Here is a 27,698-nt window from a genome sequence, read left to right as displayed (position 1 = left end):
TCAAATTTCAAATAATATCAGAAGTCACAGCCACCTCCTTTCCAGTACAAAATCTATACGGATTTTTCAGAAAAGTCAAAATAATGGCGAGTCTAAATAGAACATATGATTCTAATCTTGTAAACATTAACCTAAAAATGTACACAAACAACACCACCACATAGTGCATTTTACACAGATCTCATATTCAACACTGACATTGATATAGAAGATAATAATTACCTATTTATACATTTATCAGTTCATGGTTGAAAATTGTTACATTTTGCTCTTGGACATTTTCATCACACTTTTATTTAGATGCCATGAAGGAAATCGTACTCTATTATGAATCTTAAATTGGTAAGTAGGAAGTGTATTTTTAATTTGAGTATTAGTATCACTGCTGGTTTATTGAATAAGATTTAAAATATAATATTATGTTATTGATAAGGAAATATGAACTTTGCAGGCTTATATAACATAACATAACATAAGATATATAAGATATGCGTATTATATAAAATGTCACTTACAAAAAAATTATTCCAGAGTATAATGCTATTGTTCATATTGATATATTATCAAAAGCGACATGACAAGTGTGTTTGTTACATGAGAATGCAGTGATAGAAGTATTGCTCAACGGGTTCTGAGCAAAGTCTTGAGAGGTGCTAAAGAAAAGGCCATAAATTAAAGTGTGATGTATGAGGAGAAATATACCTCAGTCATTCCTCCGGTATTTCCATTGATCAAAATTTAAACAAGTTTTTCAGTTATATTTAATAGCAATGACTACCTCTCGTGAGGACAATGTGGATGAAATTAGCCTACTCTTATTATATTTCAGGGTACTTTGGGATTATACCGAAAACACCCAGACATGAATCGTTATTTGACATTTTGCTTCTACTGATTACTAGATTAGCGTAGAACAATATTTCGTCAATATAAAACAGGAATTGTCTTATCGCAAACCCCTCCCCTTTCCTCAGACAGAGGTCAAAGTCGAGCGGTCTAGTAGATAACGTGATTGCTGAGTCTCGCCGCCCGTTCAGCTGGTGTGTCGCTTTGTTGTACTTCCGTGTTTTACCCCTACATTTCTGAAAACACAAAAATTCAACAAAAACAAACATTAACAAACTCTTTATTGAAAAAACACTAAAAACTTGTTTTTATTCTTAATCACACTCCGCCACCCAAAAGCCCGCGCCGGTGTCAACGAAAGAAAAACATCCCTCGAGATAGTACCTATCATTAAAATATCAAATTCTAGAGGGGCTGATCAGAAATATAAATTGAATTGTAATGGAAAGGCAATTATGTACCGTGCAAAAAACTTAAATAATCATGTGATGCCGCGCCGCCTGCCGTAATCGGGATTCTCGAGAAAGATAAGATAACAGCGACAACAATACCGATCACAATACCTGGAAATGCTTGTAAGTTTGTAATTTTGTAACTAAAGAGTTGTTTTTTCGTTCTATCATGTTTGTTTCTATAAATTTATATTTTTGTGTTCTTCATACTGGTGTGGTCGGTATAATCCCAAAGTACCTATTTCTGTGACGAATAAATACACTATGCTAGCCTATGTACTTGGAGACTGATATTACTTAACACCTTTTTGTAAATAAAGTCTTATTCCCCATATTTTAAATTTAAGGCGAGTATAGGCTTGCTACCTCTGTCAGTACAGGTTTTTACAGTATGGACGTCTATCAGTTTCAAGTAACTCGAGTCTTAATCATGTTCAGAATTTCTGTATATTTTCGAAATTTAATTTGGTCAGACAATCATTATAGGGGATTTAATTCGATTCCTCCATGTTGTGCAAATTGTGAGAAAGTAAGGTACTACGGTACTATCCGGAGACCACTATTTTTGAAAGAGACTTTCTTACCGGGGCGAGACCGACTTACTGCGAAATTAACATGTCATTATGACGATTGCGTTTTGTTTTCTGCCCCCCAAAAGGAAGCGATGTCGGCGAAAAGGAGGCCATTCTGTCCCTATCTACTACTTGTTATTAGACTAAGCGTACGTACGTATTATAAATATAATAAGTAAATGCCTACATTTATGAGCGCTCACATGACCTTGAATTTAGGTACTAACTCGAGGGATGTTTTTCTTTTTTTATTGCCAAACGTGCGGGGACCGAATCCCGCACGGATAGCCAGCGGCACATCTGATCGGTACTTTCCCGACTTCAGATCACACCCTGGATCGTCTAAATTTTCCAACGTCAGACGATCCAGGACGTGATCTGAGATCCGGCTACCGTGGTGCCTTCGGTGTCACCTTGCACTTCTGGCGGAAAAAGAAAAACATCCCTAGCGATAGTACCTAAATCAAGCTTTGATCACGTGAGCGTCGTAAAGGTTATATTTAACTTTGGTACTACTCTACATATTTATTTTAACCTAATCTAAACCTTCTCATATCGCGTAATAACATGTAGTAAATAGGGACGGAGGGCCTCCTTACCACCGAAATCGCTTACTTCTGAGAAGCAGTAAACAAGAACCGATTGTCATAATAACATGTAATTTTAATAGTAAGTCAAATAAAGTCTTGTTCTTTTTATAATTATATATTTTTGTTATGGTCCCGATAAGAAAAACGCTTTTGAAAACAGTGGCCTCTGGATAATACCAACGTGCCGAAAGTAAATATACAATATTGTTTTGTAATATTCACTATGCAAGTAACTTGTAGCTTTTTCCGTGTTCAAGTATTCACATAACGTACTCTTATCATTCAAATACTGTTATAATGCAGGGAAAAAGTTTTATGATTTACTATACGGTTATTTAATTCTAAAACAGTATTATACAGTATTCTAAATTTTTAGCCACCTCTTAAGATTCAGTTGTCCTTCGTTATCAGTAAGCCAAATGTTTTTTCCCTATAGAGATAAAGTATTTACAATTGGTCAGCAGAGTTTGAACTCCAGGCGATCACCGTTCCTGTAAAACTTCCATTTGGTCTGCCTTACTTTTGCATAATCAGTATTCTCATATTAATTCTGTAAATACGTAAACATTTCAATTGTAGACTGATTGATAAGTATAATGATAAAGTTGCCGTTTTCTAAATGCGTTCTGAATATTCGTAATGGATTATTGCTTTGCTATTTTAATCGCGTTCAAGTGTTATTTAATTTCGTTACGCCAACTTACTTACATGGTGATTTCCAATCCTAATGTTTTACTTACTTCCCACAAATATTAGATAAGGATCTATCCAAATAATAAAGGGTGGATTTATATCTAATAGACGGAAAAAGGTATCTGAGTGTTCAACCAAGGGTTGTCTTGGATGTTAATGGCCCGGAAGGCACTTCTTAAAATCGTGTCGCTGTCTATATGTCCGTCTGTGTCATAACTCTTGACATAAAGTTCACAGCGTTTATTTTAAATTCAGCATTTCGTTTCTGTTAAGAGTGCGCTCTACCACTCTGGTGAACGCTGATGCAACGGTTTCGAATCTGCCTCATCGTAGGCTCATTTTTGAGCTAGTTCAAATATATGCATATAATTAAACTAACTAATTCTTTGTTTAGGCACCTATATTTTTGTAATTTTAATTTAAGTTCAACTTAAGGTAAGGCAGGTCAATTGAAAAGTTTTTAAATTAGGGCTGTTTTCAACGCTTCATAAAATAAAAACGTGAATCTTAAGCAAAATGTTAAATATACGTATACGAGCGTAGATTGGAACGTTATAAACTGCAAACGGTTGTGACAAAGTTCAAAAGTTATGGTAAATCAGGCAGACATGATGCGGCATACAAGCGCTACTGAACGCTCTGCCAGGTGGTGCGCAAGGCGGCTACCGCCGGAAACTGTCGGCAACTCTCACACCACCACCTGCTGGATATTTCACCTCATCCGTTGATTTCTAAAAAGTCGCACTGCGATTTCGAGTCCGTGGTTAATCCCAGTATTAATTGGAGGTGGAAAGCTCATGAATCTGAATAAAAAAAACAAAATGCAGGAAATCAACAAGTGAGGTCTACTGGTCTTATTGGTAGCTGTATTCGTGAGAATAAATAAATTAGAAGAATAAATAAATTGAAAATAGAAGAATAAATAAATTGAGTAAGCAGAAAGATTGCACTGCAATTTGAATTATGATATATTTCAGAAGAGGTGTATTAACTTTGTTGCATTAGCTGATGTTATAAAAAGTTGGAATATTTCAATTTAACATGCAATGTTCTGTTGGATTATCTAATATTCCGTTGTATTAGTTTTTATAATATAAGTTAAAAATGCTTTTAAGGTAAGTCTTAAATTATTTTAAATTTTAAATTTGCGATTTAATGTTTTTCTTAATGAACATGTGTTTTTCTTATCTAATATGTCATGAACTTATGGCTTGTTAGATAATATATCATATTATATTTATATATATATAATATTATATAATAATTATTATTATATATATTATCATATATTTATCAGTGATTTTCCTGAACAGAACAAATTATAAGATATGTAATTAAAATTTATATAGTTCATTTTAGTACTTATAGTTGATTATTCTTTCAGTCCTAATGTGTTTTTGACGTTCTCCAAGTACGTTATATTTCTAGCAATTTGGCAGAAAAATTGGCGTAAGAATTAGTTTTGTAAAACAAGGCAAATAATACTCACATATTAAGCATAATGTAAAGTATAAATGTTGTAATTACATAGTTCATATAAAATATTTAGTTCTGAAGTTATGACTTTAGTTTTATAAATCTATGAAGGTATTATCACTCTTATTTGGTGTAAACCAGGTTACAGCTGTCTCTGCAATGACGCCTAGGGAGACAATGCTCCAGCACGGTAGATATGACGAACGCCAGTAGCGTGAACAATTTTATCGCCCAGAAAACACTCATCATGGATTCATTCTATGGTAACTATTTTAGTACTAGCTGTTTCCCGCGGCTTCGCACGCTTTTCTTAAGCTTTTCCCGTGTATGTGCACTTCTGGTTCAAGTAAATTATATTTCCAACGCCGATGTAGAGTTTGCCTTGTTGCCACGATCAAGTAAATTCGTGTATGTCTATAGCCATTGTACACGTACACAAACTTCATTATATAGTGGTCACTCAAGCTTTAAGTTCAACCACAAAAATATCTTATAGACAAATATACATCATAACTTAGTGCCTTCAAATAGTGTTTGGCTATTAAATATACGTAGCTGTCTTGTAATTGCAGTTCATAGTGTGCAGGCGCTTTGAAAACTTTTATCTTTTGCAGCACCGCCTGGTAGCGAGTTACATCAATGGGCATAGCATATGAACCTTCTGCGTGGAAAAATGCATATACATACCAATTTTCATAATGATCGGTCAAATAGTTGACGATTCTATAAAGAGCATACAGACAAATATTTACATTTCTATATATAATTTCAATAAACATTGAATCACAAAAAGTACTTGCTCCGCCGGGAGTCGAACCCGGATCTCTCACTTGCCGGGTGAATGTGCTACCATTACACCACAGAGCGCTTACTTTTTCCGATTCAATTATTTTGTATTTGGCCGTATCTGTCACATATGCGTTTAAATAAGCAAACTAACATATGATCGGAAGACCAAACACCTGTCAAACGACTTTTATTTACGTTAAATTGTATAAATGGCAATAGCCTTATTTAATTTCAATAAACATTGAATCACAAAAAGTACTTGTTCCGCCGGGAGTCGGAGTTTTATATATATATATGTAATGAATGAATATATATATATATATATATATATATATATATATATATATATATAACTTACTTGAGTATTATGAGTCATAGTATATCAAAGCCAAACAATTCAAAGACTAACTAGATGGTATTCATGTGCAAAAATAAGACCTGACTCTCATGACTGCACGTGGCTGTAATATAGTTTCGTGTTGTAAAGGGAAGCCTAACTTCCCAACCGCGCCGTATACAACACTCAGTTAGTGTTCAACGTCGGTTTTAAAAATTCAATATTTTAACATGTTTGAAATGACCGTCCTTTTCCGATGTAAGAACACTGTTACATTCCTAAATCAATTATTAGTATAATAGATCGAAAACTTTTCCACACAATTACGTAACTTTAACCACAAAATTTGTATTAAAACTACCAAGCCTTGTCTAGTTTGTGACAAAACACTAAGTAAATACAAAAACACAAAGAGTGATTTTTACATGTAGTGCTAACTTAATATGTGCCGTACCATTATAAACTGCATCGTGCGATATCTTAATAATTTCATTCATAAATTTCAGTAAATAATTAGTAATAAAAGTGTTCGTAAACTTTTTATCTCCCCTCTTCGTTTTTGAAAAGATAATTGGCTGAGCGTTAGCGAAACCTATAACTCGAGGTGCTAGAAAGATTATAAATTAAATCTATCCGCGCAATATCTCGAGAACAAATTTATATATATATATATATATATACATATATATATATATATATATATATATATATATATATATATATATATAGACTTGAAGTTTCACATAAAGTTTTCTTAAAAAATTGCTTAGTTTTTATATAGAAAGAAAATACCAACATTAGAATTACAATAGTCGACGATTCTTTGTGTAATTTGGCTGTACGTTACTTTTACATTGCTTTGCTTGTTAAAATCGCAGACGATACAGGTTTTTAAACAAGCTGAGTAGACATTTAACATGTACATGTACCTAATTAGGCTAGTTGATCGGATTGGTTTTTAAGACTTTCGGGTCTTTCGATACTTCATTGCATACCAATTTACACACGCACACACGCACACGCGCGCGCGCGCACACACACACACACACACACACACACACACACACACACACACACACACACACACACACACACACACACACACACACACACACACACTTATCTGAATACTGAGCGTTATTAAAGCGTACCACTCAGTAGGCTGAGAAAATTTCTCCTTTGTCTGTCTGGGACTGTAAAACTTTAAATAAGTTTGGACGAAATGTTAATTCATTTTTTCTTTATATTCAATACATAATGTTGTACTTTATAAGTCCTATGGCTAACACGTACATTCATTAATGTGCGATAATGTTGCTGATTGAATAAACTTAAACATTTTCCTTGTTTTATTCCTAGACAGCACATACTCCCATCATGGAGTCTAGACAAGTGTTAAAATGATATATTAAGCACTATCTTAATTAATAAACCACTCTTTAGTGTTGAAACTATTAACTATAATTTTAACCCATAAAATGCTTATTAGTGCGTTTTTATTAGCCGTTTAAAACACTTGACTCCGTGGGCAAGGAGACCTTCATTTGGTGGGATAAAGTTTAGCCTTTGCTACTTACCTCCATCTTGGATATATGGAATTAATTGCAGAAAATGTATGAAACAATTGTGAATTATTTACTAGAAAATTAAATTGAACTAAAAAACTTTTAAAACATTTTAGTTATTAACTTAAGATAATAATTTGGATTTTATTTTATTCCAGTAATGTTTATAACATTATCATTAATATTCAGATTGTTTATTACTTCACTGATCGTAACCAATTATTGCTAACTGCCAGCCCGATCCTTTACGAACTTTTGATTGTCTTTCAAAATCAAGCCAAAGAACTTTTAATGGTAATTTATTAGTTCAGAAATATTTAATTAATAATGTTTTACTCCTAACTAATGTATTTGAACCACTTGCACTTAAGGATTTTCAATGTGATGACTTGATTTATATAGAAGTTATTATAAAATATTGTAAATCAATTGTAATCAATTAAATTGCGTTTTACGTTCCTATTGTGATATGTGTAAGGTTTGTACTCGTATTTTACTTTTGTCTAAGCGGAAAAGCTTTTCCTTTTTCGTTTCATTTGCTCGTTTCTCTTTGCGTTGTATACAAGTCAAACAGAAAATTAAAACCAATAAATAATAATATACACAATGTTTACATCAGCCGTTGTAAACACCAGCTAGTACATTTAAAACATATACTATATATGTGTGTGTGAAAGTTCCTACGTTCCTTTGTTATGCTTTCCCAGGTAAAATATTCAAGCGATTGTCTTGAAGTTTCGCATAGACCTTCTTATGATTCCTGGTATGAATATAGGGCTATTAATATTTGTAAAACACCGGAATACGCTCTACTAGTCTCAAAATTACTGAAAAATCCCATTTTCGCCTCTAAAGTTAGAAAATATTGTAAATAAATTGTAAATTGTAATAGTTTGTATAAGCTGTAAGAACCTGTTAAATGTTATGCAATGTTTTGTGTAAAAATTCTTTTATGATAGTACAACCATATGTTATATTCATTTAATCAGTATTTTCAATTGGTTTACATTTATAGGAGAAAACTTAGTAAAAAACACTTTATTTTAACCATTCCTACGGCAGAATAAGGAAATATCCAGTAAAAGTTTCAGTAAAAGTATACTTTCAAACTGTTCATTTCTAGCAAATATTAAGTACTAGCAGTTACCCGCGCCTTCTCATTTTGAAGAACATTTTGAAGACATTTTGAAAATCGAAGGGCGTCTGAGTCAAAGCATTTATGATGTAATATGACGAAGCCCTATGCGGTTTTTTTGAAACATAAGTAGGCACAGATCTCATACTTTAACTTCAGTGCCGATTGTTAAAGGATTCAATACTAATTATAAAGTGTATTGTTTCTTATTTCAGGATTCGCGCGTGTAAGATCATGGTAGTTCATTGCTAGCTCTAATAAATGACATTCCGGACACAACTGTTGAATTTGGCTGCAATGATGACCCGATCAACAAAATATATACATATGAAGGTCTTGGAAACTTACTTCAATCTTTCCAGTGACATACTTTAGTAGGCCTTGTTGCCTCATTAAAGAAAATATACTTACAGTTACTCGTGGCATCACACGAAATTTCATTGGCTTTGCACGTGTATGAGTAGCCTACTTTTGTTTCGAGTGAAATATATTTTCGATGATAATGTTAAGTTTGCCTTGTTGATACGATAAAGTGTATTTTTATGGCCATTGTAATTTATTCAGGTCTTAGTATTTTTTGTTCCTTGTCTGAGATGGGTTTTATAACAGTCTTTAAATTTATAGTTTAGGTATGTTATATCTGCATTACAGTACTGACCAAGCACTGCATACTTAATATTTGCTAAAATGTTATCTAGTAAAAAGTATACTTTTAATATTTTTATCTGGATATTTCCTTACTTTGTTCTGAACTACTGGTTGGAAAAAGGTTAAGAATCGTTGACATGTTTTGACTATTAAGTTTACTCTATGTTTCCGCATTATAAATACAAACAGGTTTTGAGAGTTTAGAGAGCAAGATGGAATGTTACGCTACTTTAGAGTCCAATGAACGTAGGCCGAAGGTTTTTTCTAAATAAAAAGGGGGAGAGTGGGAGAGAGAGAGAGAGAGAGTGAGAGAGAGAGAGAGAGAGAGAGAGAGAGAGAGAGAGAGAGAGAGAGAGAGAGAGAGAGAGAGAGAGAGGAGAGAGAGAGAGAGAGAGAGAGAGAGATTTTTTGTTAGTACAAGCATTTCTTTTACTTAATTCTTAACTAGATTCGATTTTTCCATATTCTGGTGTTCTTTTGGGTTTTTTCTTCTAGATGGGCATTCTACAGTTTATTAGCTTTTTTGTCGGTTTGGATACTGCTGTGATATTACTTCTTTTCAATATTCTACAGAATATGTTGTTTTTACATTTAAAAAGATAGGTCAGCTTTAGACATAATGTTTCAATCTTTTATCTATATTTTATCTTGAAATATGTTATTCGGCTTCTTTAAACAAATATTATTGTATTTGTGAACATAACTTGTTTCAGCAGGAATAAATGCTTCTAACCTAATATAATCACTGTTTCTATTTAATACTTGGTGTTCAATAATTTAATCATCTCAAATTTTATTCTGACCAGAGTTAAATGGATTCTTGACTTACTAAATTCAACAGCAATTCTTTGTTTAATGTTTATTGAATAATATTGTTTAAATAATTGTAAGATCATTTCTTAAATCAGTAACATTTATATACTTTACGTACTAGTATGAAGTAAAGTCGACCTTAAATTTGCTGTCGATGATATTGTTTTTTTTACAAAAAAGATTAAATTTGTATTTTGGTTGGTTGATAATTTTTTAACTACTGAGCTTCAGTTGTGTCTATTGCTCTTCTTTTCTAGAGATTTCAGAGATCGTGCTTCCCCCTGGAGGACGGCGCACTTTCTTCTGCATGATGGCCCTGATAGTGGCAGGATGGTTGTTTTCTGTCGGGCTGGTCATCCTATCTTGCCACATCAGCCCTTCCAGATCACGGAAATCGAGCCGACTTGCTTTCTTTGCAGCATTCAACGAGAAATTGAGGTAACTGAGTTCTAACGTTGTTGCTTTAGGTATTATTGACATGCTGAAACGTATTGCTGATGTGCTATTTTTGTATGTTCTCGAATTGTCGTATCTATATGTCGTCGATTTGCTTGTGTATTTTCTTTATATTAAAATATTCATCGAACAGTCTATAATAGTGTATTCGGATATGAAAATATTTTGAATGTCTAAAAAAGAGTTTTCAAGCTTGGCAAGATCGATTTGAGATTCACGCTGTTATATTTTTACCAGTAGAGGAAATATAGTCAATCAGGGTTGCATGGTAAACAATATCTTGGTTTCAAACACGAAAAGTAACACGAAATTTATTATTTTGTTCTACACTTCATCTAGTGCAGTCATTGAAGCATTATTGGTCCGAATTTTTTTACTGTGAACCGAATTGCATATAATTTTAGAATTAGGTTAATCTTTACCCTTAAATTCAAAAGTGAAAATGATTTGTACTCCGCAACCACCCTGGGGGTGGTTGCCACCCCTTCTCGGGGGTGACTTTTTGCTTTTCAAAATAACCTCGAATATCGATAGAAGGCCTAATTTTAAGCAAAAAACTTCTCTATAAAGTTTTTTCGAAAATCCAATACTTTTCAAGTTATTGGCAATTGAAAATTTCGCAATTTTTTCATGTTTTTAATCGGTTTTTTGCAAATATCTCCAAAAATATACGTTTTATCGAAAATTGTTATAAAAAAAACAAAATTGTAGCAGATAGAAAAGTGAACAATGTGGGTTTTTATAAAGTATTCTAAGTGCAATATTAAGCTAGATATTAAAGATCAAAAGCCGTTTTTTTTATTTTATCTGAAATTTAATCGATGTGGTCAATGCCATCTAGCGGCAAGCAGATGCATTTTAGGCATTCTAATAAAAAAAGGGTTTTGTAGCGCTTGAAATAAGCTTTAAAATGAGCACTATTAAAAGTCTTTTGCACATAAAATAAGTGAGCTGTATTGCAAATAAGAGGAGCATCTAATGTTTTTTTCTTTTAAATCAATGGGTTTCATAAGTGCCATTTCCACCAAAAATTAAAATTAATCGTATTCCGCCTAGGATTAACTTTATTATGAAGAGTTTGATAGATTGTATCAGTTTGGCTGCTTCAGGACACATATTTTTCAAAAAAGTCACGATTAAAAAAAAAATTCAAATTTAAATAAAAACCACCTTTTTCATAATATCTCCAAAATGACGACAGATACGTATAAAAGTGTAAGGATAAAAAATTTTAGGTATTTTTCTGAAAAACAATTAGGTTTTTTTTTTGTCTCAAACAAAAATTACGGAGATATTATTGTTTAAAGAGCGCGTGGCAGCGCAATCACAGCCTCTCTTAAGCCCTTTAACCCTTCACCGTTTGAGAAAAAGGTTTTTTACTATATATTGCAATAAAGGATGCTGTAGCTCCTTAACTACCTTTACAATGGTTTTTTATAAATTGTGATAGCATGAAAATTGAAGGAGTTATGGTCCAAAAAACTTATCATATTTTTTTCTACTTAGTAACTGAAAATTTCGGAGTGTGAATATTTGGAGCAATGTGAAAGTACGCAGTATAATAGAAACCCAAAACTATTGTAATGTGTGTGTGTGTATATATATACATATACATATATACATAATATACATATATACATAATTTGGCTCATATATTTTTGAAACGTAGGCATGAATACATACCAACGTTCTTATAATATGTATATATAACCACATTTGAGTGAATTTAATATAATTTGTAAATATTTTATTCAATAAATGGCAATTTTTTATTCGAAATTAAATTATTTTTTAAATATGTAATCATATATATTTACTGTTTTAATTTAGGGGTAGTTTTAAGGGTAGAAAAGCTTAAGAATACGATAATAATTTTTGAGAGTGTGGAATAAAATATTTTAAATCCTTTTCATTTTATAAAAAAAAATTGTAACAATTTTTTTATCAAGGGGTAGTTTTCAAGGGTTGAAAGGGGGTTAAAAATTTGATAATTATTATAGAGAATATAAAAATATTACTTACTCTATACTTTTTAACTTTTTATGTCGTACCAAAGTATTTTTTGTGATTTTTTTAATTTAGGGGTTGTTTGCAAGGGTTTTTTACGATTTTCAAGGGGTTGAAAATGATTTTAATATGAAGAGGTACCTGTGTTAGAAAACACATTTACAATTTCCCCACTTACTATTAGACATGTTTTCTAGCAATTTAAAATGGCTCAATGTCAATTTTTCTATTAAGGGGTTGTTTTATACCCCTTAAAAAATAATAGGCGGAGTTCAGATCGTTTTCACTTTTGAAGTTAAGGTAAGATGAGCGTAATTCCAAAAATTTCATGCAAATCGGTTCACAGTAAAAAAAATTCTGAGGTAAGACCGTATTTTTTCGCTTCAATGACTGCACTAATCGTATAGTGCATAGCTGTGAAAAATATCTTAGGGGTAACTGTGAGCAATAGGGGTGAGAACCGAATATTTATGAGAGTAGGAGTATACCAGTACAATCCTAGTGATTTACTGAAAAAATTAGGATATACTTTTAACTGTAATGTTAAAAGTATAAATAAATGATGTCTTTACATAATTAGAAGGTGACTAATGATGTTTCAATAACGTCATGCTGAATAAGACCTAAAAGGAAAGTGCAAAAAGAGACAATCCGTCCAAGTTTTCCTAAAATTGCACTGCGGCGTAGGATTAAAATTAAACAGTCTCTTGGAACTCTTCACAGAAAGCAGAATCTATATATATAAAAGAAAGTCGTGTTAGTTACACTATTTATAACTCAAGAACGGCTGAACCGATTTGGCTGAAAATTGGTAAGGAGTTAGCTAAGAACTGGGAGAAGGACATAGGGTACTTTTTATCCCGTTCTCGATTCAGGATTCCGCCCCACTGGTCTCTAAAAGTTACAGAAATACCCGTAAGAAATGCATTGCAGCAAACATATGTTATTAAGTGAAAGAGTCTTTTCAAATTTAATCAGCTGTTCTTTGTAAACATATATAATGCGACAAAAGAAATATATGTTTTTATAATTTAATTATTATTTTAAATTTTTTTACACTTATAGTTTGAAAGCATAGAGTAAGCTTAAGAGAAACAGCAAATTTTCTGTTTCTGCAATCACTGTAAAACATAGACTTTACTATCCAGATAATACAATTCAAATTTGACGTACAAATCCACCTTTAACTGCAATATTTATCTAATATAAACCATGCTCATGCTTGATCAGAAGAGCAATGCAGATATCAAAATTACTATCTTACGTTGGCTACAAATATAAAGAATGTTATAAAACCAACCTTAGTTGTTTTTTTTTGACAGAAGTATGGTTCTCGAAACTCCGTGTGTACATATTCTCTCGATCGAGACAACAAAGCAAGCTCAATCATGGCATCGGAGATATAACTAATTTGATCCAGAAGTGATACACGCGCAAAGCCTAAAATAAAAACCATACGCAATTTCGCTTAACATCTGAAGCTCATAATCATTAGACTGTAATAATATGTACCTAAAATATGCCTATTTTCGTTTCAAAATTACATTGAGCGCCATCATTTATTACATTGTATATAATTGTAACTTTTTGACTCCTGTCCACGATGGTCTAATATAGTTCAATTGTATACAAAAATCATAGAATATTGGAGAAAAATTCCAGTTATTTTACAGGTGCATATTGAGACTGTTTTAACATTTAAATCTTAAATAGATCATGAGCTTGGAGTATCTTTCAGTGACTATAATTTATCTCAGAAGGGTAATAACGACGTTCAAAATAAATATGCCTCCTATGTCCCAATTTTTCTGAAGGAAATCGTGTGCGAAGCCGTGGGTATCTGGGTATTTGGTATTTTATTGAAAATCAAGAGTTTTCGTTATAAAATACTACGAATTTATTGACGAACTAGCTGTTACCCGCACGCAGCCAATCGCGCATAATTGCTTTTACTAAGTAATATAAGGACTTCGGTTCTTAAGATTTGCGTGCGAAGCCGTGAGTAACAGCTAGTCTAAAATAATGTTTTGTTTTTTTATTACTAAACAACTAGCAATTAAATTACACTTAATATGGCTAATAAAAGTCCTGGGAATAAAACTTGCTAATTTTATTGAAGGATCTGTATATGATGTATTTTAACGCAGGAAGGAGTTTAGGAGCCAGCGGGAAGACACGTACAACACGTTGATCACAGGAACGAACCGCGTGCTCAGGACAAATACCGAGGAGCCCACGGTGTTTCTGGTGCTAGTTCCCAGGGGAGCGATGGGCGCAGCCACGCGCCTGGTCACCCTCCTGGTGCACTGCACCTTGATCGCCTACCACTACCCCTGCAGTCGTCACCACGTGAACCACCTATTCACCAACGGGGACCAATACACATCGCACAACGAGGAATGGCCCTTCTTCAACGAAATCAAAAGACACCTCAGATTCTACGGCGTCTCTGCGGTGTTTGGCTTCGAGCTCCTCCATCCCCAGGTGGTGAGGACGCTCCAGCTGCTTGTCCCTCTGATCCTGCCACCGTTCCCAGAGGTAAGTCAAGCACGTTTTGTCATATACGAACACTATATGAGATAAAGCTTCTTTGAATTGATCTTCATAGAGGCGTACGAAATTCCAATTCACTAACATTCAAGTTTTCAACAACTGGTAAATTCAGAGCATGTGAGAATTTCAGAAGACTTCGTGTGCCAAGTTTTTTTTTCTTTTCAAAGGTCCATTACGTCTCATACTAACTGCTACCTAAAAATGCATGTTAAGTTATTGGAAATATTTTTGGTTCAATGAGAATGTTAAAAGAAAATAAGTAGAATAACAGTAAAGTAGACATGCAAAAAGTTAACGCAAATAAATCAAACAATTAAGAAAACGTGAATTTGGTAACGTAAAATGTACACAGTTTTATATTCTAAGAAACATGGATAGTTTTTCACTTATTTGGTTTTACGTGTAATGTTTGGAACCTGATGCATGTATCGTTTAGCAAGTTAAATGTTGCATGATGTGGCTGGTGCCATCGTGGAGTGGAAAATATACTGCACTCTCACTCTCTCTACTCAATCGTAGAACTCCTAATTGACTCCAGATTGCAGTTGTCAAATACTCGCATATAAAATGTTCTATTAGCTTCCTAGGTACTTTAATATACTTGCTAAAACTGCAGCTGAAGGAAGCTGAAACTTTCAGTTGGTTGAAAAAGATCGCGGTCTTTAAGATAGGTTTTAAGGATCTTCCTTCCAATAGTTGTCCTAGGATGGAAACAAGAATGTCATGTATGTAACTGAATTGATATCTATTGCAGTCGGTGCTGATACTGGTGGTGGACTTGAAGAATCGCTTCACCGAATTCCAGCAGCAAAGCTTGACCCCAAACAGCCTCGGAAAGATATTCCTGCAAGAACATTTCGGTCCCTACTTCGATCAGAAGGAACTGAGAGACACCATCAACCAGATCGGTGCAAGATGCGTTCTCATAAATCCTGAACTCGGTGATTTGGTCAGTGATACTCTGCAGCCCTACGAGCAGGCCTACTAATAAGTCGTGTAGATTATAAAATGTATTCAACCCTTTTTTAGTTTTTTTCACGTTGTATACAGTAATATTCTGTAATGTATTACATATATAAATACAAGAATTCTTTATTTTAAGCCCTAATACAGTATGTTTTTACTAAAAGTTACTTCTCTTACACAAATAAGAATTATCATAGAGGTTTGACTAGAATAAAATTTTTAAAAATAAGGCAAAATGCTAAAATAGTAAGTACAATATGAACAGGCCCAAATACAATATCTACTGTAAAAACAAACTAAACAGATAGATCTTAACTGATATGGTTGAATGATCGTTTCATCTTCTTGCACTATCATAGTTTTCATAAAAGATAAATATAAAATATTCCTCAAAACTTTTATTACAAACAGAATATTAAATAGTGAGACTGAAAATGTATTAGTAAGTTTTAGCTGCACGTTAGAAGGATTCAGCCTACTGGCATTAACCTCTTTATCCAAACTTACAGAACTCTAATGCTGTCTAAAGTTTTAGTTATATATTTCATTGAGAAGTGCTACCAGTAGTTTCATAAATTGCGGAAGGATATTTATGATATTCGAATTAACAATCTCTTACGAGTACTTGAAACACATGTACTACAATTTTACTCTCTTGGATTCATTCTGAAGAAACCGGAGTGACCACGAACATAGTTTTATACTCTCGATTCGGTCATGGGCTCACTATGCCAGATAATTGCCAGGTTCTATAATAAACGAAATTTTACAACCAAACTCAGGGGTTTTTAAGCCTGCAATTATCAGGTCTGAAGCGTGTGGCGAAATTTCTTTCACAGATGATATCAATTAATAATTTGTACAGTCCAATTTTTATAAAAGATTTAATAGTTTGGTCAAAAAAATAAAAACGATACTATTTTTTCTGAACTATTTCAAAAAGTAGGAAGGTATGTATATCTTTCTACTCCATTCTAAAAAATGATTTTTTTTTGAGGTCGGCCTAATCTGTTCAACAAAGAATTGCAGCTAGTGTAGAAAGGCTGGTGTGTTGTTTATCCATTTATTGTAAAAGTGTAATATGCTTCAGTGCTAGCCTAAAGCCCGTACCTCCAATTTACTTAGCGAATATTGGGAGAGCAAGTCTGCAACAATCAACTGTAGTTTTTTGTTATGTTCAGCGTCTGTTTTTTTCTTTTCTGGTTGAACATTTCTGGAACTTAGCTGACAGTGTTGAAAATACTGTGTCTTCCATATTGACTATAAAATCAGGTATAACTTTCAATTTCTCAAGCTATTCATTGAATAGACAAGGTAGGAATACGTCAAACTACGTGCCACGAAACAGGCTTCGATAAGGTTGCATATACAATTTCAAGTCTATAGCTCCTGTGAAATGATAGGCGGACAGACATCACACATAAAAGAATTTTTACATCTACTCGGCAGACAAAAAAGAAATTGGGTCTAGCCTACTGAGTCTTAAGATTCAATGACGCTCAGCCAATATGGAAAATCATAAAACTGATTATTTCCCATGTAGAAATGAAGTGTAAGGAAAATTTACGGCCTGCATATGACATTTCTCAAGATGTCTAGTCACATATTAGTTTGTGTCTTAAAAAGTTCTTGACTCGTTCCAATGTTAAGACGATCTTTCAGCAGTACGTGTCAGTGATACTGATCGTTCTGGAAATAATATTTTAAAATTAAAAATACACACTCAGTAAAAAGCTTGCTAGATACAAACATGAAACGAATGCAGATTTCTTATAAAACCTAAGAAAATGATTAAATGTGAATTATACACACGTGCTTAAATAAAAGTGGTGGATCTTGTACTCTCTATTTCTACTTCTTTTGCATGGTTCACATACTCGCCGCTCACAGCCTAGTAACTCTGCACAAGGACAATTTATCTACTGTTATAATAGGGTTTTGACGACGTCCGATATTCATTTGTAAAATTACCAATAACCACACACTTTGTGAAAGTAAAACTTTATCCTACTATAATAGATTAATTTACATTATAGTATTTTCATACTATATTGTAAGTTTCAAGAAAAACAAAAGTTTAAAGCACCCGATTTAAACGTTATGAAATTCAATTTTAACCAGTTAAGTTGGAGCAAGCTGTTACATAAACGTTTTAAGACTCTATTTTGTTAAAAGCAGCATTATGTAGCTAAATTTAAAGATCTGACGAGGGTACAATACCCCTCGACTATCGTGAGATTAGTCCCATATATCCGTTTTCAGTTTCAGACGGTAGTCTTGATCTTATTTTTAATTAAATTCGATCAAGGATTTCATAATTTTACTAATAAACGCTCTGTCTTTAAAGTCCAGTGATTAATAAAAAAAACTGAAAATTTACTAAATTAATTTTGTGATTGTGTTTTTATTTACATGTTTCCACCATTACGTGTCTTTAACATCAAATTTTTGATCACTGAATGCCATTTTTACGTTCATAAGCTCAAAATACTTTATTTCCATCAAATTATCTCGTTTATGTACGTTAGGAGGACCGTTTGAAACTTACATTAGATACATGCGACTAAAATCACGATAATCGAGGGGTCCTGCACCCTTTTAACAAGGCGATACACAGCCAAGATGTACTAAGTTTATGCATTCTACATGAAATAATGAATGAAGTTTAATAATTATGTGCATGAAAGTAAAACTAGGATAAGTATAGTCTAGTATCAATGCGAGTATCAGTAAACTATCAACATTTGTATAACTTTACATGTATTATCTATTATATCAACTCCGCAAGAGAGTGTTAATTCTACAATCGTCATTACGGGTTTTAGTTTCTTATTATTTATATTAATTATAATAAATATAAATCTGCTAATCAAGACGAATCCACTTTTTTAAACTTAAAATTAAAGTCCAAACTATGTCACCACAAATGTAACGTATAATAAAATGTTCCATTTACAGTACGTATATTTACATACTGGTTTATTTATTTAATTTAGAGGTTATATTAAATTTTACGACGGATTAGTGCTAAGACACGTATCTATGTATAAAATGTTTTAAATGGGCTTAATTTCTTATTTTCGTTAATAATAGTTCCAAGCATTAATTTTTACAGCACAAATGAATTTCCAACCAGTTATTATCATAACAGTGATTAATGAGATTTCTGCTATGTCCATATTAAAACTGAATTTAAGAAATAAGTTTGTTTACAATTTTGTATATACGTACTAATCATGACTCAAAAATGATGTTCAATAGATCTTATACTTAAAAATATAAATTGCAAAAACATTACCAAATAAAACCTAAAGATTTACCTTTATTTACCTTGCATAGCCATTATCATCAACATCAATAAATAATATAAATTATGCTATCTAACTAAAGTGTGTTACAGCTATACAGTTATTGTACTGTTTAACCACAGACAAAATTTTATCCTCGTTTTTAAGGTTTTTTATGTTGCGACTTGAGTGTATTTCTGGCGAATCAGCATGTTATTAGTAATTTATTAACAGAGAAAATAATACAGCATCTGGTATAATAAGCAAATAAAATGTACTTTTGATAACCAAGTTGTTATTAGTACTATAACATATATGATACTCTGTACTTATGAAGGTATTAACATTGAACACTTGTGTTGCTATACAGTACCACGTGTTAAAAAATGAAATTCACTAAATTACATTAAAAATTATTGCTTACAGTCCATATAAAGATATACAGATGATAGTATTTTCACGAGATCTGTCATTTCTTTCTCCCCTAAGCTATTTAAACATAGAATCAGATAATTTCCTGCCAGTTTTCTGTAGTGAATTTGAAGAAATTATATAAACGGTATTATGGCTCAATAGTGATGTTTTCTTGGAGGTGTATTTTGTTCCGTTATTGAAGCTCATAAAACGTTATTTACATAAATAATAAATCACATCAACACATTCCAATAATGTAAAAACTAGAGGCCTATTTTTAAGCCAATTTAATTATCAATTGGTACAATGTAAAATTTTAATTTAGTTCATGGGAGGATCTCGGTTTGCGACCTCAGTCCCTGTGTTGCCAGGGGAGTAGAACCTAGTTTGTGTCTAGCACTGCTGGAACATACTGAAATAAATCATAGACATATGAGCACATATCATAAAATTTTTTTTGTTCTCTATATCAAAAGTTGAATTTCAAAATGTACAAGAATATTTTTACATCATAAAGTTACGTAGGTGAATATTTATTTTACAGTAAACCGTACATTTCGTTACATATACACATACACGTATATCTAGGCTACATTTTATGGACAAAGGTTACCCAAACCTAGAATTCTCACTTAGGTTAGTAACTAGGACCAGTCAACGTAAGTGTTACGCTACAATCTATCAATGTTAGTATTATGCCTGGCCGTTGGACAGCGCTGTAAACCGTTGTTCAAGGAAAGCTTCTATGTTTTATCCATTTTGTAGTTCAGGTTTGTTTTAAAGTTAGTGGTTTGTCTCCCTCCTCCCAAAGAGCTTTATTGATCTAATTATATATTTAAGAAACTTATTAACCTAGTTATATTATTAATCTTATTATCTAGTTAAGAGACTTATTAATCTAGCGACATATTAATCTTCTGCTTGGTTCGCTTTTTATGTCTTTTATATTAAGTTTGCAAGACATATTAGAATCGGTTAATAGCCCTAAATACGTACAATCGTCACAACCTCAACAAGAAAACTACAATGTTCACTATCAAGAAAATGCAATAAACTATATTTTGGTAATATTATGAATTTCTTCTTTATTTTAACGCTGTTTAGTTCAACAACAATATGTACCCGGTCTCTTACTTAATACCATAAACTTTTGTTCATAACCAAAGTAAATAATTTCTGTACCTTATAATATAATAAGTATAATAAGATATTATCTAATACCTTTAAACGAGCAACTTTTGTATATATATATATATATATATATATATATATATGCAATATATATATATATATATATATTAAATATATAAATAAATAAATATATATATATATATAAACCTGAATCTAGGAAACGGCTCCAACGATTTTTATGACATTTAGTATGCAGGAGGTTTTGGGGGCGATAAGTCGATCTAGATAGGTTTCAGTTCAAATGAAAACGATGTTTCATCCGTGCTTTCAAGCAATGAAAAACAACTACAAAGTCAATATTGATTTCTTTGTTTACATTCTGTAGTAAATGACATCTGACGTATCACAACAAGAGTAGTAAACCAAAGAATAAAAATATGTTTTTATAAATTAATGAGGATTCAAACCGAAGCGATATTTTGACTGTAATATAAGTTGATAGATAATTAAACTCCTTTTTAAATTTAATTTACTTATCAATTTCATATACTTCGTCCCACACGTACTGCTAAAGTCAAATGCCTGCAAACCTTAACTAACATTATTTGAGCAGAAAGGTCTCATGATTTAGATGTTTCGACGTCTACAAGATTTGTGGCAGCGTGCGTCACAGCGTGTTGCTACTGAAAATGACGAGCAACGAGAATACTGATTAGAAGAACAAAGACGTCGAGACGGTAGACGTCATAGGGCTTCAGAACTAAATAATTATTTACCGTACACATAAATTATTGTATATTATTATTGTGTTTAAACACAAGCAATGTATGACACGATGTAAGTTCCGGTTTGTGAATTACAAATATTCATGATAAAAGCTGGTTATCTCCTTCCAAACATGTAAGTGTACACATTAGCTTTGCATGTACTATTCATTTGTGACTCTTCTTTATTTAAATGTGAAAAATGAAAAAGTCTTCTTTTTTCACTTTTAAACAGACTATTAAAATATCGAATTTCAGTATCGTTATCTAGTTCCCTGGCTGTTGATATTTATGTGGCTGATAAATGGTTCGAAGTATCTCAAGTTATAACAAATTTTTTCGCATTTTTAACCCTTCCGATACATTTCTATTTCGATTTAAACCAAAAGAAGCATGGCCGATGATCAATTTGTCTTATAGAACATACCTCTATAAATTTTAACAAAAACCAAGTTTTTTGCTTAGAAAGTACAAATTGCCTCCCAACTCCTAGACAATTCGTTTTAATAAATCCTTCAAAAGCTTCCTAATTGGGTGTGAAGTTATGTTGGGTCAAATACATGCTGATGTTAAAACTTGAAATAAAACGTTGCTTAATGACATCAATAACATAAAAATATATTTTAAGCGACTAAGTAATGTACAAATTATATTAGAGTAATGTAACGTTTTTGTTTTGAATAACACGAAATAAAGGCTTAATTGTTCTAAACTAAGGTTAAGGTCTTAAAATTAAAACTGTCAGCACTTCCATTCCACAGAGAGTGAGGAATCAGTATCTGAACGAAAATATCAACAAACAAATCACAGCTTGATGAAATCCTCCAAGCTATGTTATTATTTTTTCACTGAGGACAATAATATTGGGCAACCATTTTTTGCGTTGCTAACAGAGTTACAAGATATTCAGGGTGGGTACGGTTGGGGTTAGGGGCCGCCTCCTATCGAAATCCATGTGGAGGAATGGAGGACACTATATGTCAATGGTGTCAGCATAGAAGAAGGGAGGGTTAACTCTGTTCTAGATAAAGTTGGTAAGGAAGACCAAGAGAGACAATAATAATCTGTCATACTCAGGTTTGAAAGCTACTTTTAACATTAAGGAGCCCACCCACTCAGACAGCCATCCTCCGCAGTAAACTAGACCTACAGAGCAGACAGTTTAATCCCAATATCTCAAAATGTTTGGTTAGTGGTGTGCAGCTCCTGGTCATCCATTTGGTTTCCCAGATTTAAGTGACGCAATGGTTGTTGCAGCACCCAGTTCTACTGCCTATTATAAACCACCCAGAAGTGAAACCTCCATCAAAGATGATTAATGTTACATAAAAAGTACACAATATTTCTAAAACTATCTGGATCGTCTGGTAACTTATCACAAAGTCTAAGAGGTTAAAGTAGCACAGTCTAAAGAACACTTACGGTTTAAAACAGTCTGCGTCAATACCGAATCCGGACAGTGAGAGCCAAAGAATGGTTAGGGCCACAGAGAAGATAAGTAGAGTGAAGATCTCGGTGTCGCCGGGACACAATAGATTACCCAGCATACAACTTCCGTCTAAAACATACTGAAACAACAGGGAAATAATACTTATAACTGACAGAACTCGTGACTACTCACCTGAGTATCATATCAGAAAAAGACCTCATTAATTATTGCATAAGCATTATCGTCAAGTTAGTATAAACATTAATTAATTGCACGTTTAGATATCGTCTGAAGATTATTTCTATAAGTGCAATACAAAGTTACTTGCACAGCACACAATGCATAGGCTAATCAAATTAAAAAGGATTATTTACTCCGATTATATAGACTTTAATTAAACAACCTAGAGTTTACCATATGAGAATAGCGTTAAAATAGTCTAAAAGCCTTCGAAACATGAATTTATTATAATTATATTTTATCAAAATTCATACTCATCTGATTAACTTGATACATACACAAACATAATGGCGTTGGTGGCCATAAAACAATTTTAACTCCCCACCACTTTATGGCATAATTTGAAATCGTATAGTTATGTATCACTTTAAAGACATTACAAATCCAAACATCCAAACTTCTATTACGTTTTTGAAATTTTTATTGGTTAATCATAAAAAATCTCAATCTTGTTTGTAATTTATCCTTTAAATATTCAAGAACTTTTGAAAAAACTAAATTGTGTTTGAACTTCAATATGAGCCGTCTCCCGCGACCCAACGTCCAAAAATAAGGGCGTGAAAGTGTTCGGAATCTTTTACGTAAAATACTCTTTTATCAATCTACTTGATTAATGGTGATAGTAGAATCAACGGTACAATTACAGGATATAAAACAGTGTGTTCTAAATTTTTACACTGAAGGGATCTTGGAAACTATAAGAGATACAGCAAGGATTAAATCTGAAAAGTTTTGCGTATTCACAAGATCAACAAATCAATATGGTTAAGTTAATTATTGGTAGTGTCGCCGTTCATTCGCTACGCTCAAAAATCTGGTTGTGGTCAAAATTTGTAAACTGTCAGCTCTCTTAGGTAGTACATATAATGACGTTTTGCGTGAAATCTGCATGAATCTTTTTATAGTTTTTTAATATTAAATGAACAAGTTTTCAGAACAGCAAACAGGAGGTGTAGGGGTCAAGTCAATTTTTTATATGAGACGACCCATTTTTTAGTTCATCAAAAGAAATTAGATCTTGTACTGATTTCAAATATACCATATTTACTATTCTTTTCTTGTGGGTTTAGTCAAATAATTCATAAAAACTCGTTTTTGTATGGTCGTTTGAATGGAGTTTTTACTATTCGGATGGTTGGTAAACCTGACATATTTCACTGCACATACTGTTGGAATCAGCTGATTAGTGAAACAGAAATTATATGAAAGGTCAGTCTGAAAATGACCATTAACGTGACTTATTAGCACAAGAGCATGTCATTTTCATATGGTATCATATTTTATAATCTTATGAAAAATAGAATTTGTAATATAAAAATAACTAAGCAAACCGAACTAATGATTAACGCAACTAATTTTAATTTTTTAAATGGAAAATAGTATTGTCCGCTGTACTACGTACGCGAAGATTCCCGCACTGACCCAAGTCCGACGTGCGTTTTACCTTGTTTACATATCTGAGGTAAAATAACAAGGTAAAAAACTGTCTAGGAAATTAAAAATTAAATTAAATTACTAAAAAATGTAATTATGTGACAAACGATCAATATATTTCTAAGAGAAGATGTATCTCTAAATTCCTCGAATAACTAGATTGTTTGACTATCGACTACAATGCAAATTGGCTCTTGGCTCTTGTTCAATAGTTGGTTCTTATTATATAAATAAAATTGATACGTAATTGGAAAAAAATAGAACAGGTTTTTAATAATATTGAAAATATTTCCATTCGCGTCATGCTGTCATGACATTTAATAACTCGAAAATTCAGACAAGGTAAGGAGGATCGTTTCGGGCTTAACATGCTCGAACCGCATTTCTTGGGTGCTGAAAAGAATTTCAATTCTGTCTTCTCCGAGTCTCCTATATTACTTTTAGCCAGAGGATTAGACAATAGTTAGTACATAATCATATCTGCAGATATTATGTGCCTTCAAGTAGTTCAACTACCTACATGTGAGAGTTGCGTGAATACAATTTATCAATACTTACAACAGTAACTTATTTTCTTTACTATTTCCTCCTAATTGACCTATTTTCTATTTTAATGTTTCCCAGTATAGTTCCTTGTATTTAAAAAAAGAGAGGAAAAAAATAAAAGCTCTTGTTCATTGATTAAAGTTTGTTATTGACGATATAAGGTTTGACAGGATAACAGGATTTCGGCCATCCCAAATTTGCTATCGTTATGGTTACAAGGTATAACACAACGTTTCGAGGATTGGAATGTATTCTCTTCATCAGGTGGGGTATTATTTAATACAAAAATAGAGAACATGAAGACGGTAATAAGGTAAAAAAAACATACCAAAAAGCTGCTTGAGGTCTAGTCCAGGCGTTGTCACTGCAGAGAATTCAAGTCCCGAGCACAAGTCACCTGAACGAGATACAGAATCACACATCACACCGCCAAAAGTGGGATACTAACACGGAAAACGATGTCTCTTTCTTTGTCACCGCGTCATGTCATCTGAAACAATGGGTCAGGAAGGCGATGGTCGGGAGGAAGAAGAGGTAAAGGCAAACCGCTCCCGGCCCTATGTTTTGGTCCTAGACCTTAATGTCATGGGATATGTATGAATTTTGTTGGTTGAGGTTTCTTTAATAATTGGTATAATCTTGTTAGGTTTCCTAGTTAGTTATTTTTAAATAATGGTACTCAAAGTGGTCTAACCTCAACCGAAGGCTTTCGTTTAAAAAGATTCTTCTTGCGGCGTATTACGGCTTCATCCCGTTCCATTAGATGATTTTCAGATCAGCAATGTTGAGCAATTTTAGACTTTTCTATTAGTCCTTTTTCGTATTTTCTATATTTTCTTTCTATATTTTTGTATGAACTAATACCTACCTCGCTTGATGAAGAGGATAGATTCCAATCCTCGAAACGTTATGTTATACCTTGAAATCATAACGATGGCAAATGTCCGAAATCCTGTTATCCTATCAAAAGCTCTTGTGACGAGAATTAAACTTCTTAAACACTTTTTATTCCGGATATTTTTACTATAAGAAATATCCATAATATAAAACCAAGTTTTTACTGGAACTCTTTGAACACCAGAATCGTTTATTCCAAGAGACACAACACAAATACTCTCATAATTTCAGTGCGATATTTTTGACAACCTGAAATGTTTTGACAATAACTCATTATTTAGTTAAACGAAAATGTAATATGAACACGATCTCACATGTACTTAGGATCGTCGAGTTAACCAGGGTGTCATGGAACTGTTGTAAGTAATAACAGTGTGTGAAACGGGCTAAGTAAATCTCCTCTTTCAGGATCAAATTTCAATTAACATTTCTTCTAGGGCTGTGAACGTTGTTTATCCTCGTTATCTCATATAGAGTGAGCTTGAAAATTAACACCAAAGAGCTCATAAAGTAGACGCCGGATACTTAATGCGGTTACTGACTCAAGTCTTGCAGATTCAAATTTAGTCGCTGTTATATATAATAGTGCAAATCAATAATATTCATCGAACTACTGTACTTAAAATTAAACTGTTTTATTTTATCGCCGCTTAGTAAGTATAGTAAAAGGGTAATTTACAATTTATCAATTTATCAACTGTAAATCTAATATCTTGGTGTATATGTTTTTGGAAATAAATAATTTTTCTATTCTATTCTTTGTTTGAAGTTCATTTTTTACGATGGATGGATTGTGAAGGAAAAAGGATTTTTCCAGATATTTTCCATTGTTCAGAGATGTAAAAAAATTACGGATAGCAAAATTATTTTTTTGTCGAATTGTAAATTAATATGCTTAGTGACCTCATATATCAAGAAATGAAGATAGCTTTAAATGTTAAACGTTTAATAGAAACAAATAATTTTCTATTTTTATCTCATAAAATTACGTATGGATTTACGTACGTGTATTGAGAAGGCTTATGTCATTTGTTTAGCTTTTCATAAACAACATATTTCTAATATCCTTTACAGTCATCCAGAATATAGCAAAATAAAGTGGAAAATCGTAAAAAAGTATAATAATTTTATTTGTTGAAATTGTAAAGTTTCAGTTACAGTAAGGTAGGGATGGAAACATTTTATTATAGCTCTTACATGTGAAATAAATCATGTTTAATTTATTTTATTTTATTCAATAATAAATTGCGTATGAACTTTAAACTTAAACTAAAATATGAATATGAAACGTCTTACCTGATCAAATAATGGTGGAAGTTTTGTATATATGAAACACTCTACTGGTTCCCAAAAGTATTTTAGAGTAAGTTCAAATATGAACATCGATGCAATGAACTGAAAAATAATGGACAGTGATAAATTTATGAAGGTAAACCCCTGAAAGCAAATTACTATATGGCATACAACTACAACTCGTACAATAAATAATTTCTTATATTTAATATTGATATTGTGACTGAAAACGAAATATTAATGCGTCTGCTTAGTTTCTTCTTTACTTACTTAGACAGCAAAACTTTTCGTTATCAATAATTATGAATTTTATCAATTTTTAAAATCATATAGTTAAACAATAATATACATTTTGTCTCTTGCTT

The 27,698-nt window shown here is 32.5% G+C and overlaps 2 protein-coding genes across 2 annotated transcripts in view; one reads left to right on the top strand and one right to left on the bottom strand.

Moving 5' to 3' along the window:
- The window catches only part of LOC124364431 (UNC93-like protein MFSD11), a 46,114-nt gene extending 18,677 nt beyond the window's left edge, over window positions 1-27,437 (bottom strand). Inside the window, exons 1-2 of the mRNA XM_046819925.1 lie at window positions 27,337-27,437; window positions 22,917-23,062 (exon numbers count right to left, since the gene is read on the bottom strand). The gene's annotated coding sequence lies outside the window, so the exon portion shown is untranslated. The remainder of the gene's footprint in view (window positions 1-22,916; window positions 23,063-27,336) is intronic.
- LOC124364432 lies at window positions 114-16,040 on the top strand. Its single transcript, XM_046819926.1, has 5 exons — window positions 114-342; window positions 4,771-4,892; window positions 10,174-10,354; window positions 14,527-14,917; window positions 15,687-16,040. Exons 2-5 carry the CDS (start codon window positions 4,826-4,828, stop codon window positions 15,918-15,920), a joined length of 873 nt encoding a protein of 290 aa, XP_046675882.1. The 5' UTR covers window positions 114-342; window positions 4,771-4,825; the 3' UTR covers window positions 15,921-16,040.
- Window positions 27,438-27,698: the final 261 nt, after the last annotated feature.

Source organism: Homalodisca vitripennis, chromosome 6 (assembly GCF_021130785.1).
Source record: "Homalodisca vitripennis isolate AUS2020 chromosome 6, UT_GWSS_2.1, whole genome shotgun sequence".
Classification (NCBI taxonomy): domain Eukaryota; kingdom Metazoa; phylum Arthropoda; class Insecta; order Hemiptera; family Cicadellidae; genus Homalodisca; species Homalodisca vitripennis.
The sequence above is the reverse complement of the archived record's forward strand: the minus strand, read 5'-3'. Positions and strand labels throughout refer to the sequence as shown.

Coding starts and splice junctions, on each gene's coding strand:
- LOC124364432 (XM_046819926.1), top strand. CDS start 4,826: ATGACGAACGCCAGTAGCGTGAACAATTTTATCGCCCAGAAAACACTC. Junction 4,893..10,173: donor CATCATGGATTCATTCTATG/GTAACTATTTTA, acceptor CTTCTTTTCTAG/AGATTTCAGAGATCGTGCTT. Junction 14,918..15,686: donor TCCTGCCACCGTTCCCAGAG/GTAAGTCAAGCA, acceptor TATCTATTGCAG/TCGGTGCTGATACTGGTGGT.